The sequence below is a fragment of the Phalangium opilio genome, unplaced genomic scaffold (assembly GCF_054372755.1).
Source record: "Phalangium opilio isolate 3A_F unplaced genomic scaffold, DU_Popi_V2 ptg000079l_1, whole genome shotgun sequence".
Lineage (NCBI taxonomy): Eukaryota > Metazoa > Arthropoda > Arachnida > Opiliones > Phalangiidae > Phalangium > Phalangium opilio.
In genome coordinates this window covers 4,490,640-4,504,007 of record NW_028324187.1, presented here as the reverse complement: position 1 = coordinate 4,504,007, position 13,368 = coordinate 4,490,640, and the positions used below count along the sequence as shown (strand labels likewise).

Below are 13,368 nucleotides of genomic sequence, written 5' to 3'. Positions count from 1 at the left end.
AATTATAAAGTCCTCCTCTTTTAAAAAGTGAGAAACACGAAACGGGACTCGAGATATTTCTCTTCGGAATAATTATGTATGTACATCTCTTATTTTTGTCGAGACTCATTATCATTGCCTTATGATTTTACTGAGTTTGCACCATACCTGGACAGGTAAAGGCCTAAATTATATTATGAACCTATTGAACTCGATTTGAGAAACACCCTGTATATTTTTATGCAAATACCAAGACAGCTAATTTGATTGTCTACGTAACCGTGTATTTTAGAGATTTTGTGAATGAGGTGTGGTAATGAGAATAATAAGATTAATGATATACGACGTAATTTGTAATTATCTCAAGAGAAGGTTATCAAGTTCGTTTGGGTTTCAATCAAATTTGTCAGCGGCACCTATTGGCTCTGCGTTTTTTGGGGTTTTTGTTTGTTAAATCAAAACCGGTTTTCTTTTCTTTTAATATCAGCTCAAATTGGTATTTCATTTCTTTACTAAACGAATTTTATCTTAATAATTTAAAATTAACAGCGTGTTTGGAATTTGAATCGCATGCAGGAAAGTAATTAACTTTCATTGATATTATTTACGTTAATGATTTTGCTATATTATTAAACCAAATGAAATTCACGTTAACGTAATATTCTTAACAAGAACGTAAGTTCTACACGCGTTATTTCAATTATTTGCCTTTAAAAGATGGCCGCTAAATACCAGAAGTGTCTATGAACATCAGAACTTTTTTTTAATTTGAGATAAAAGTTATCGAATGTGTATCAATGCTTTGTTCAATGTCAATCGCAGCACTCAATATCATCAATATTGATGTTTGTTTAATTTTTTTTCTGCTCTCTTATAAGTTCTTAACAGTGTTTAAATTTATCACCATGATAAACGACAAAACAATCTTAGGAATGTCTATTTTATTTATTATCGTCTTGTCTTTAAATGTTCCAAAATTAGTAGCCATAAACGGAACTAAAAACCTATTAAATTAATAGAAATTTAATCGAGGGCCTAAATAAATTCTAAGTATATAGTAACCTTTAATAAGCACTTCGCGATACATTCCTAGACGTGTTACACCTCTTTAATTCAATCGAGATAAACCTATAGTAAAAATGCAAATTTTGATCATTTTGTTTTTAAACAAGATGCCCAGGACGTATTACTTTCTTCTATCCTACTAGATTAGAATAAGAAACCCGAAAACAAAACTATACACTAAGTTTCCCCTCCATTTGCTTAAACATTGCCTCATTTTGGGAAAGTTACATATTTTCGAACAACACACAGCATTTACTAGTTCACGCCTATCAACTCTACTTATCAATCAGAGAAGTTGATGTAAATTTTATTTTAGATTCTAGAAAGATAGCAAACCGTAACATTTTTAACTTCTGAAATTTGCGTTTTCATATATAAACAACATAAAAACCGGCCAGCCAGCCTGCCACCTGGGTTTGCTCTATAACCTCTTCGCTTCACTCGCATCCCATGAAAAGTAAAAAGTTGTCTAACACTTAGTAGACAGAGGAGACGATTAAGGTGAAGACAGAATATATTAACCCCTCACCCCTCATGCGACTAAAACCAAATTGAAATCGTCAATAGATTGAAAAAGAAATTTCTAGCCTTTCAGATAAATAATACCGAATGTTTTCTATTCTCTTAACGATTCTATAATGGTCTGAAATTACAACTTGAAAATTTTATTATTTAGAAATATAGGGAAGAACGCGAAGTCTATAGTTATACAATGGCACGACAAGACAGTTTCGATATTTTAAGTTTCACCTGAACTCTATCGAGATGCGTGATGCTCTTAAATTCATGTTTTTCGTACAGAAACTGTACATAAATTATTTACTTTATATGTATCTCTGTACCAGTTAATAAGTCATATACTTGGTCATCTTGTTTCAATGTTTTAATCGCGCAGCGGACGTTCCAAGGCGTACGATACCCCTCCTTTATATCTTATACCACCTTTTAAATATTTTCATTTCATAAAAATTAAATAAAAACATTCAAATAATACACTTTCGCTTAAAATACTTTAGTTGAGTGGTCTAGATAAAACTCACCTCGAGTTTCTTGCAATTTGAAAATTGTAAATAATTTTCAGTAAATAATAATTCTTTGTAAATATCCCAATCATGTTTCATTTTAACATCAAAATTCTTGCATGTAAAGAATTTGAAAAATTTCTTACCAAAAAAAAACTTTATAACTATTGATATCAAACTTGAAGCCAATTAAAATATAGTTAAACATGATGGGATTTTAAACATAATAATGGATTTTAAACATAATAATAGTCAGAAACTATTATTAATTATTTACTTTAAAATTTTGAGTTAAACTAACGAAATCTACTGTAATAGCCTTTTAGTTAGTAACCTTTCTATGTGGTGGTCCCATCGATTATATACTGAACACAATGTACCTCAAGGTATGATTAATTACACACTTATTATTTTATTTTTAAATTAAAACGATCATTATCCACAAATAAGTGAATCTTACGATGACAATTACCTAAACCACTCTCGATAAAAGTGAAAACACTAGGGCAACGATCGAGGAGGTATCGGCGTCTACTGGATGTCCACGAACACACGCATTTAGCCAAGGATCCCTCGTCAAGATAGTCGATCAAAGACAAATTACCGTAATTTCACGCAGAAGAAAAGGGGGCAGTCTGAATCCGACCTCTAATTTGACCCTCTCGCCTATAATTAGGAAAAGCAGTTGAAGAATTTTATCCTTAACGTCTCAAAAATTAAAATATATTTATAAAGACCGGAAAGTCCATTCGATCCTGCACGTACTGGCCGGCTTAATTCTTTTATTACGACGCCCACTTGAATATTGGGGACAATAAAAACAGATTTATGGGTTATGGCGCCGCTAAGGAAATCCCAAAATAATAGAGTTAATGCGCCCGAAATATACAACCGTAATTTTAAAATTTATTTATCGCGATAGTTGATGCAATGCTTACGAGAGATTAAAAAAGTATCTTTCTATGGTCCACCATTAGAGATAATAATGGAAAAGTCATAAAGAAAGACTAGATGGAGCCAGAAAGAAACCCGAGTCCTCCTAATCTTTCTTCATTTATAACACTAAAGCGCCATCTAGGATAACATTTCGGTATTTCTATTATTACCTGCGTGTGACGATTTGCACGTGTTTATATTTTGGCGCGAGATTATTCCCACGTGTTTTATTGAAATCTGTCATGAATTATGTAATAGCCAAAAATTCTGAAGCAATTTCTGACGTAATTTTGAATCAATTATTCTGAATATTTTAGAACTCTAAATAATTGTGAAGGATAAAAAGCTGTTACCACACTATTATTGGCAGTGGATTACTTCAGTTCATGTTTAACCTGTCTTTAGAAAACAAACCAAATTCCAAAAAAGGGTTATTTTTCCCAAATGGTTTGAAATATCATAGTTAAGTGCTTTAAAATCTTAAAAACAAAAACATTTTCTATTATTAAACTTAAGATAAAAAAATCTTAAGTTCTCATTCTGGAGTAATGGAAATTTTAATGTTATAGAAACAATATAATAGAATAAAAGAATAATCTTTGAATAATTTCAACCCGGATACGTGTGTGTGTCTTGTAGGTATCTTAAAATAATCGTTAAAGAGGAAGAAGTCTGGAAAAATTTCCATCTTTGACGCGACGCGACGTTTAATAAACATTGCGACGGGATTTTACCAGTGTCGAAAGAGGTTTCTATTAGGAGAAAATGAGATAGGAGTGGTTATAAGCCTACTGCATGCGGTATCACTCTGTCAAACACTTGGAAACAATTTAGTGACGCGCCTTCTTCAAATTATTGAAGTTTTATTCACCGATTTTAGCTGAAACTCTAGCTAAAGAGGCGCCTCTCGGACCGAAGCTGAGGATGCTATAAGAAAGATAGATTCCATTTAATAAAGCCCTCTAAAGTCACGAAATAATTAGATTAAAACTAACTTAAATATTAATCAAATTGAAAGTGAGAATAGATTGTGAAAGTTGTATTGAAATTAAAAATTAAATATGTAGGCCAAAATATTTTTATAATAAAGATGATTGCGGGACCAATGTTTCTGTAAACATATTTACTTCCGCTTTACAGGAAGTATTAAATATACATTATCGTAATTTAATAATTTAGTTATGAAGATAATTAATTTTTCTTTAGTTAGTTTTAGTGCTTATGATTTAATTATTAAATGGTCCCAGCTATCCTCATAATCGAGTCTGATGGACCAAGAAATGGGTCCAAATTACTAAAAAAACACATTCTTATAGTTTCCCTCTAACTATACTATCAAGAATGAAAATCATTCTTGGAAAACTGAAAATATTTCACTATGAAGTATGAATCACGTTGAATGAACATCGTACAGGCGCGAAAATTACGCGTAAAATACAGAATACCTTGACGAAGGACGATCACAAGCTCTATATGCTCGAAAAAAATGTAAGTTCCTAGATCAAGTTGCATAATTTTCCCGTGAAGCGCGTCAAATTACCACCGATCTCTAAATTAGTTGCGTTTACAACATAACGATCTTCTCTTTAGCGTCTACCGATAGTGTGCTTAGCTATCATCCGTATCACCCCGAGCGGTAATTACCATAAGTTGTGCCAACGAGATGGAAATCCGAGGAAATCGCTAATTTCATCTCTAATGACTTGAAGATGAAACGGATTGTAGGGGTTAACTTATAGAATACTTTAAGATTTTGGTATAGTTTAAGATAATCAACGTGTTTGTCTTAAAATTAGCAGAAACAAATTTCACATATCGTATGCCTCGTAATTCAAAATACAAGGTAACTCATTATAAGTTACTGTTACTCTAGAAAGATCTGACATAATAATTTGCAAGATTTATTGTGGAAATTGTTCCAATGAAAATAGGGGTCATTGTGTTCTAAAAGTGAGAGCAGAAATAACAGTTTAGTCATTAAACGATATGATCTTAACATTATGAACCATTTTTGCTCTGTATGTTGTCAACGCTTCGCCCCCACCAATTTTACGTGTGACGTAAAGTGAATTAAGTACTTTATCAAAATGTGAATAATGAAGGATCAATTAAAATTACGGAAACGATGAGGGTTTAAAATTGTTCAGTCCGACCCGAAAACCAATTAACTCGTAATAAAATCACGATAGTGCACTTAAAAATCGCGTAATATCCTATTTGCACCGGAACTGATAAATTAATCGACGTTAGTTACGCAGGCTTTGACGCATCAACGACTAAATTGCGTTAATGTTAAATAATCAATTTAATTTCAAGGGAAGTCACTGTTTCGTTAAGTGTTTGCGCCATCTAGGCACTAACAAGAGAACATATTCATTACACAAATCCCTGCCTCGATATTTATCGTTATACATTTTATCATAAATTCATGAGATATGTTTCATAATTGTGTCACTGGTTAGAGACTGGAGCTTGTCATGAAGTAATGTAGGTCATAGATTCGAGGTAAAGCGAGGCCTGGTGAGGCGCTGTCTAAGGTTTAGTAATACAGACTAAATAGGAAGATGGACAGTGCAAAATTGAGCGAGTGTAGTCTGCGATTCTCGCTTGTCGTTCTTGCACTAGCTCGAGCTGTAAGTCTCTAGCATTACGAAGTATATGTAATGTCATACTTATGGGACACATTTTATCAACTTATGATTTTATATATTTTAAAGTGTAATTGGTTTGATTGTTTGTTACGAAGAGAGCTCAAAGTTAAAAAACAAACTAGGCCTAACGAACTTTGAATTGTGCTTTGTCACTAACCACATCCTGTAACTTTTGAATTACTAATCAATCAATACGCGACATAATGCTGACATCATACCTCTAAAGAGAAGATTTAATTCGTTCTTAAGACGATAAGACAGAATTACCAGGAAAAACCGATCACAGAACGGAAGTTGAAATATGTCGCCCTCGCGTATTTCGCCTTGGAGAAGGATTTGGCCTTTCAAAGAATATATTTAACAGAGTTATATAAACAATATTAGGTAAGAATAGAAGCGACACATGGAATTCTTCTTTTCCCACTGTATGAGGATGGAACTTCGAGACATGGGCATAATTTTTATTTTTTTATCTAAAGCGCTTTTAAAATAATGAATATATCAATTGGAACCAGGTTTCTATCGACAATATTAAAAAATATACAAGCAATTAAGCTTCCGTAATAGAGACTACGAGTTAGGCTTTCCCGTGAAGCATTCACTGGGAGTAGCCCTAATGGACGCTTACTTAGTAGTAGTACCACCTGATGGATTCATCCAATAGGAATACTCCCAGTGAGTGCTTCGCGGGAAAGCCTAACGAGTAGTGTCCATTACGCGCCATTACGGGAACTAAATTCACTCGTATTATCTTGAATATTGTAGATAGAAACATGGTTTCAATTGATATTTAAGTTATTTTTTACGCTCTTTCGATTAAAACAGATAAATTCTAGCCCGAAATATTCCTTTATGACATATTACATTATCATTCTAATGCTAATAAACTTCTTTTAACCTTTCATGTCCCCTTAAAGAGTGTGAGGAAAGTAACAGCTGAAATGTTTGATGTAGACTATAACGGAAGACATTAGAAACACTAGTTATAAAAAATTGTCTGGCCGTATCATCACACACACATACACAGTTTTGACGCGCTAATTTCAACATGATATCAAACCTCTGGCAGTCTGTAATAGACTAATTTAAATAATTTCCGGGGTATTTTAGTACTCGAATAAAGACACTTAAAGTTTAACACAAAAAAATCCTCTAAATATATCCCCAAAGGCAGTTCCTCAAACGGCAAAATTTTTGAAATTAAAGTTTATATATTATAGTTTTAAATAATCCTAGAAGCTATATATTGGCAGTCAAAACGAGGAAGACTTTAGTCATGTTATATAAAAAATGCTTAAAAAATTAATAATAACAGTAAAGGTAGGTCAAACCCCGTCTACGGCGTCTAAAACAGAGCTTCATTTGAGTCCCGACAGGGGGTGCTCAGAGCTGGTGGACGAGTAGTTAAAGAACATCTACAGTTAGGTTAATTCCCCCGATTTAATTTTTTTTCTATAATTATATAAATATAGTGTTGTTTCAGAAATAAATTAATCCGAAATTTTTAAAATTTATACAATGCATGTGAAGCTGGCGCCATCGCCGGATGCTGCGGATTTTACGCGAAATAATAAGCAGCTTGGATAGCGGGGAGGGTATGCAAAGGGGGTTCGCAAACGACTTGAACCCTTATAGAGAGCTTTCAGATGGGATAGTAGTACGTCACATAATCCCAAGTCTTACCGCTGTTCTGGTAGCCATATTGGGTGGTCTCAGCTTTATTTATGCTTTAAACCCACCAATATGGTGTCCAGCGTAAATTATGTCAAGAGACTCAGCTGCTCCTCCAACTGAAAGCTCTTTAATGAGTGGAGGAACTAGCCACTTATTAGAACGAAGAAAGTAGGTCTATATGATCTAATGAGAGCTCTAAGATTTCAGGTCAAAATGGCGGGAAACAGTCAGCTAAAAATCTTCATTTTAGGCCTTTGTCAAAAGCATGTCACCCTTACTTTAAATTGATTTGTTAAAACCATGTATTTAAATTAGATAATTAAATACTACAACATCTTAACCCTTGTAAATAATCTAAAGTAATACCTGAGTTGAACTGTAAAGATACATGATTACAGACATCTTGAAGACAGAGAGCTAGCGTCCTCTTCCGCTAGAAACACGATCGCGAACATGAAAGAGCATTCTTTCGAACATTCCCCGGATAAACTGACAACCTAACTGATAGATCTGATAGAGTTAAACAAGTTCGCCGCCTCGCATACCTCCTTTTTTACAAGGTCTATTCCCGCTCCGTATAATTGGCTTAGGACGTAAAATACTGAGGAATGATAACGAGATCTTTCCACTCCTAACCTGTAGGGGTCCACAACTTGATGACTATCCTCGGATAACGGCCACAGTTATAGTGGTCTACAATTTTCGAAAAAAAGTACAGTTTTTTAAAGTAAACGTCCTAAATTATCGCCATATCGGATTGTTATAAACAGCTCGTCCACCTTTTGGAATGAGTAACTATAGGGAGGTGTATTTTCATGTCAGTAGATTATCACGAACTCATGCCTTGATGGAAGCTTACATTCCTTAAAATATAGCTTTATATTCATCAGACCACATTTTCCAAATTATATTTAAGGCAAGTAACTTGTTAAACCAACGCTCTTTCATGGAGTAGGCGATCAAAACTTGAAGCACAGGGGGATGGAGTGGTAATTCCCATACCTATAACGTATGGACGGCAACGAAGTACGGAAACGTAAAAGACGCCCCCTGTGTCTTAAAAGTAGAAGCTAGTTCTCATATAAATACAATAGCGCTACTTGGTAGCACTTAACAATCGCCTACCGAAGGAAGGGAGCGTGCGCAAGGTACACTGGGAAAGTTTTATTGCCGCAGGTCGCCCATCATCATTTCTACTCCATCTCAAAAGGTCGTGCCATAGAAAAGCACATTCTGTACTCAGTCCTTAAGTTATTTTCTCATAGTTTCAGGTAACAATGAAGAGGTGTGTCGAACGTTGGAAGAAAAATTCGGCAAAGATCCTTATTGGATAACCGTGGGTGGTTACTGGCTAAGCCCGCTAGGGGGCGGTTTTGGAGAAAATGCTTCCGCTCGTCAAGTCAACATTCCACGCTGTTTCCTTTTCTACACTTATCCTTATCTCTACGTCGGTGTTCTTTTCTTATTCTCGCATCCAAGGGAACATTGCCCCCATACTAAACTCATCACATTCTCATATATCTCTGACGAACTGATGAAAATAAAAACATTCACATGGACACAATTGTACTTATTCCTTTGAAAATTTTGTTAAATTTAGCGAAAAACAACGTGGTGTGGTGTGGTGTTTGGTTAGCGCAAATTACAACCTCAGTTTAAGTCCATTAAACTACTGCTTTCTGCAAGCATTTAATCTTTAAATCCAAGCCATTAGATGTCTCCTTATTAGTAGTAGAGTATTAGGCCTAAATGTATTTGGCAAAATGAAATTTCATTTTCGGCTCCATTTGACAATAAAAATGTTGCAGTGGAATTAGCACACAAAAGATTGTAACAAATAGAAAATCGTTAGAAAATTGCCTCCTAAAGCTTTTTTTCCTCTGATGGGAATATGTGGCATATTGGCAGATTTCCTATAGAGTACATTTTTAAAGGATCGATTGAAATAAGGCTTGATGGAATTCAACGACATTAGAAAGCAATCATCCAAAAATACAGGGATTTCCACACTCATTTATCGACCAGCATCAACAAAGAACATTATTTTAGAATCATGCCAGACGTTTTCCATTTTTATTCCAAAAAAACACATAAAATAATGATTATTTCATGAAAGCCATGATTGTTTCTATAACAACTCTTTCGGGACTCTTGGAAGGGAATACATTACAAAGATAAGTTGTAGCACCCTGTATCGTGAAAGCATGCTATAAAATATGTTATGTCATTCATAAGTATAGCATAAAGAAAATTAATCTATGACATTACTTAGGAGAAACAACATTTCGAGAATACAACCTCTTTAGCATGTAGTGCCATTATCAAATCGATATGAAAGCTGTGTAAAATATACGTGCGTGTTTTCAGTAAGTGAAAATGTGATTGTACCGTCGTCCTACTGCATAGCAAACTCAATGTAGTGTAAATCTTTCTTTAACAGTGGTAACTCCGCTCTGCATAAATGCCTTCACTGGATAACTACACCTTTACAGTAGGAACTCTGAATGTAAGATTTCGTGATATTAAGAAGTGTTGAAAAATTAACTAATAATACGTAATGGTAGGACTCCTTTTTTGTTGTCCAAAAAATGGATGACGGTCGTCTAGTAGGTGGACCAAGTCTTCAGTTCAACGTACTAGAAATGCTTTCACTAATACTTGGATTCAAGTGAGTTACCTACGAATGCCTTTCAGTTTCATATATAATTTAAAATAATTTATTTCTTGACATTCATGATTTTTCTTTTGATATTTGGGAGTTTTAAGGCAAATTCATTCCATTAACCTAATAATATTTCTCGTCATATGTCTAGATACAACTTGGTTGTTCCCAATGATAAGGATTATGGTCGAAAGCTGAAGAACAAAACTTGGACTGGACTGATTGGAATGCTAGTTAGAGGAGTAATAACACGTTTACATATTTGATGTTCATTTGTCAATTTTCTTTTAACACATTAATATACTATGCAGGAAGCTGATTTCACAGTAACACCCATGTTCGCTACAGAAGACCGTAAGAAAGATGCTACCATGGCTTGGATTACTAATTACGACTCGTTACTGTACATTACTAATAAGGACGGAATTGAAGGTTACAAAATGGAAGACTTTATGGGCAGACCTTTCAAAAAACGGGTAAACAAGATATATTATTATTATTAGGTTTATCAAAACAGTAAAAACATGTGTTACTTTCTTCAGGTTTGGCACTTGCTGGCATTTTCCGTTGTATTCTTTCTCCTTTTCCTACAAACAATCGAATGGTACCTTAGAAGATGTCCAATGTTCGCCAAATCATTATCTGTCTGGATGATACTCAAGCTCGTTATGAACATAAGTAATGAGTTCAGATTAATTCTACTAAAACTTACAATAAAGATATATACTTTGAAATTCTTTCAGCTTCTACTCTCAAAAACATATCGAACTTCAGAAATTTTCAGGTTACTGCCATAATCACGTTTATAATATCAGTTGGATGCTTCACGAAACTGTACGGTTCTATGCTGGCGTCATCTGTAAACTCCAAGACAGCAGCTACACCAGTTAACACTGTCCGTAGTTTGTCCATGGCGATTCGTCAAAAAGGCTTAGGTTTGGTAACCCTTCCAGGGAAGAAGATTTATCAGGATATTCTCAAGGTTTGGTTAGAGTATTTACATCAACTCGTTCAGTGCATTAATTTTAATTATTGCATATTGACTATGCAGGATTCCTCTAGTGAAGAAGTCCGGTTCATAGGGACTTACTTACAAAACTGTGGCAAAGATTGTGAGAAATCATTTCCAAACGCGTTCGACGCCGTTCTCAAATCCAAACACGCTTTTGTTATTAACCTCCCATTTCTTATCAAGCTTTCAAATGACCACGGTTTACCACTGAGTAGATTACTTATACCGCAAGAGCCTTTAACTATTCAGTACAGAGCAATGGTTTACGCGAAAAACTTTAGTTTCAATGAGGATTTCGACAAAGTGTAAGTTGTGACGAACTGTATGTAAGTTAACAAGGCTTATGTTTTCTTACACGTTATGTTATAGGTTGAGAAGCATCGAGTCGTACGGATTCTTTATCAAATGGGAATTCATAGAGAAGTTAAAATACGAAAGAGAATTATCACTTGGCAGCAAAACCGATGATGTAGTGTTCATAAATATGCTCGATTTGAAGACTGTTTTCATCTGGTATTTGATTTCAAATGAAATATCTTTTCTTTTATTGATACTCGAGAAAATATACCATTCAAAGAGAAGAACAAGTACAGCAAAGTAACCTGCGAAGAATCACAAGGGTTGAAGTAACAGCAAAAGCGCATAGATCAGAAAGTGAAGAACATTAAACCTTTCCAGCCTTTAGCAACGGTATTCGTGTAAAATGAGAAGCAAGGGGGGACAGAAATGGGTGGTTGGTGAGCCTCGTTTTCAACTACCAATCGAATCAGAGATATATTAGGTCATCGTTAATGTCACGTGACAAGCGGAAAGTAGTTCGCGACAGGGTGAGAAATAAGGCGGTGGCACTGGGCAAATGACCAGTTTAAAAATTGCTTTGACCAGTTTATTTATTAAATGCCTGGGGGTCCAGTGGTCACCGTGACCACTTTTTAAATTCCCCTTCTTTAGTAAAAAATAATTCCCAGAAGAAGGTTATAGAAATTAATGCTTATAAAACAAATAAACAGTATAATAAAACCATCCCTAGAGCCATTTCAGTGCAGCTCTGACAGTATATAGAAATATTAAGTGGTCATTGACCAGTTTTTTAATTAAAACCCTTGGGCTCTACTGGTCAAATGACCAGTTTAAAAATTTTCCTTATTTCTCACCCTGGTTCGCGATGGTAGCGGCTCCTGGGGATGGTGGGGATTCGGGAATACTATTGAGAAATCGGCTGCTTAACTAGGCTCAACGGTTGTTCTTTAGCGCTCTTTCGGTTCAATCGTCGTGGAATTTTCAAGTTTCGTTAAGTTGAATTTTGATATTGTTTTTTCATTTTCCGTCTTTATCAATCAGGAAAAAGTGATCCTTTTCGTAGCTTTCTAAAATGTTTGCTAAATTCAAATCTGACATTTTGACAAATGTGTCGATTCCCGACTACCTAAGTGACTAGATTATATTAAGCCTTGGAATTAAACTATAGCAGACGACATGAAAATAAAGAAATAGGTGAACTATATTTTCGAGCCAACTTACGCATGTACCTTGTGTAAAACTACGCGAAAGTAACTCTCCGCCGCGGCATAAGACCAACTCTTCCCGTCGCTCTGTAAGGGGGACGGAAATCTTGAATCGACTATGGGGGAACTCATTTTTCACGTTGCGGTTTAGGCTTCTCGTTCTTCACTTTCTGGTTTTCTATGCGCTTTTGGTAACAGTAACTTCAGTTTGTAGAAGATTTGTATACATAATGATAAATTGCTTTGTTTCAATGTAAACAATCACAGTTTTTAAACTCTTCATAAAACAAATTTTGTAAAATTATTAAAACTTTTACACAGAAACAAGTCAAATACCAGTAGGCCTACATCGCTATTGAATTGATTTTCCAAAAATTCATACACTTTCGCCCAAAAATTCTTAGTGCCGTGCGAAAACCCGCATTTATCGTATAAATTATTCGTACGAGTTTCCAAGTTGTTCATGCCTTCCCAATTATATTGCTAACGATTTAGCCCCAAAATGCTACCCGTCAACGTATCCATCGGCATGAAATAAATGAACTAGCGAACTAACTAGCTATACTTTTGGGTAAATGTAGGTATATAAAAACACGCCAGAGCCAGGGCCAACCTCTTGTTTGGCTAGGTATATAGGCCCGGCGTTCATTTGATAAGAAAATGGTGGGTAGACGATGGCCGCGGATTACACGGGCTATATTATGATGAGATTGAGTTGGCCCCTTTCATGTTGGGCCGCTTTGCCCGGCGGTCCGACCACCGCCGCAGACTTCGTTTCGATCCCATCCCCGGGCCGATGCTCTGTAATTAACGCATTCCGCTACGTCGGCACCCCGTTTTGGGGAAATAAGGGAACGGACGG

General features: G+C 35.2%; 1 protein-coding gene across 1 annotated transcript; it reads left to right on the top strand.

Annotated features, from left to right (window-relative positions):
* Positions 1–9,111: 9,111 nt before the first annotated feature.
* Positions 9,112–10,880, top strand: LOC149654296 (glutamate receptor ionotropic, kainate 5-like). The gene is made up of 7 exons (XM_089845248.1): positions 9,112–9,693; positions 9,768–9,833; positions 9,892–9,995; positions 10,141–10,231; positions 10,301–10,465; positions 10,532–10,667; positions 10,774–10,880. The coding sequence occupies exons 2-7, from the start codon at positions 9,789–9,791 to the stop codon at positions 10,878–10,880; spliced, it is 648 nt and encodes a 215-aa protein (XP_089701374.1). The 5' UTR covers positions 9,112–9,693; positions 9,768–9,788.
* The last annotated feature ends 2,488 nt before the right edge of the window (positions 10,881–13,368 follow it).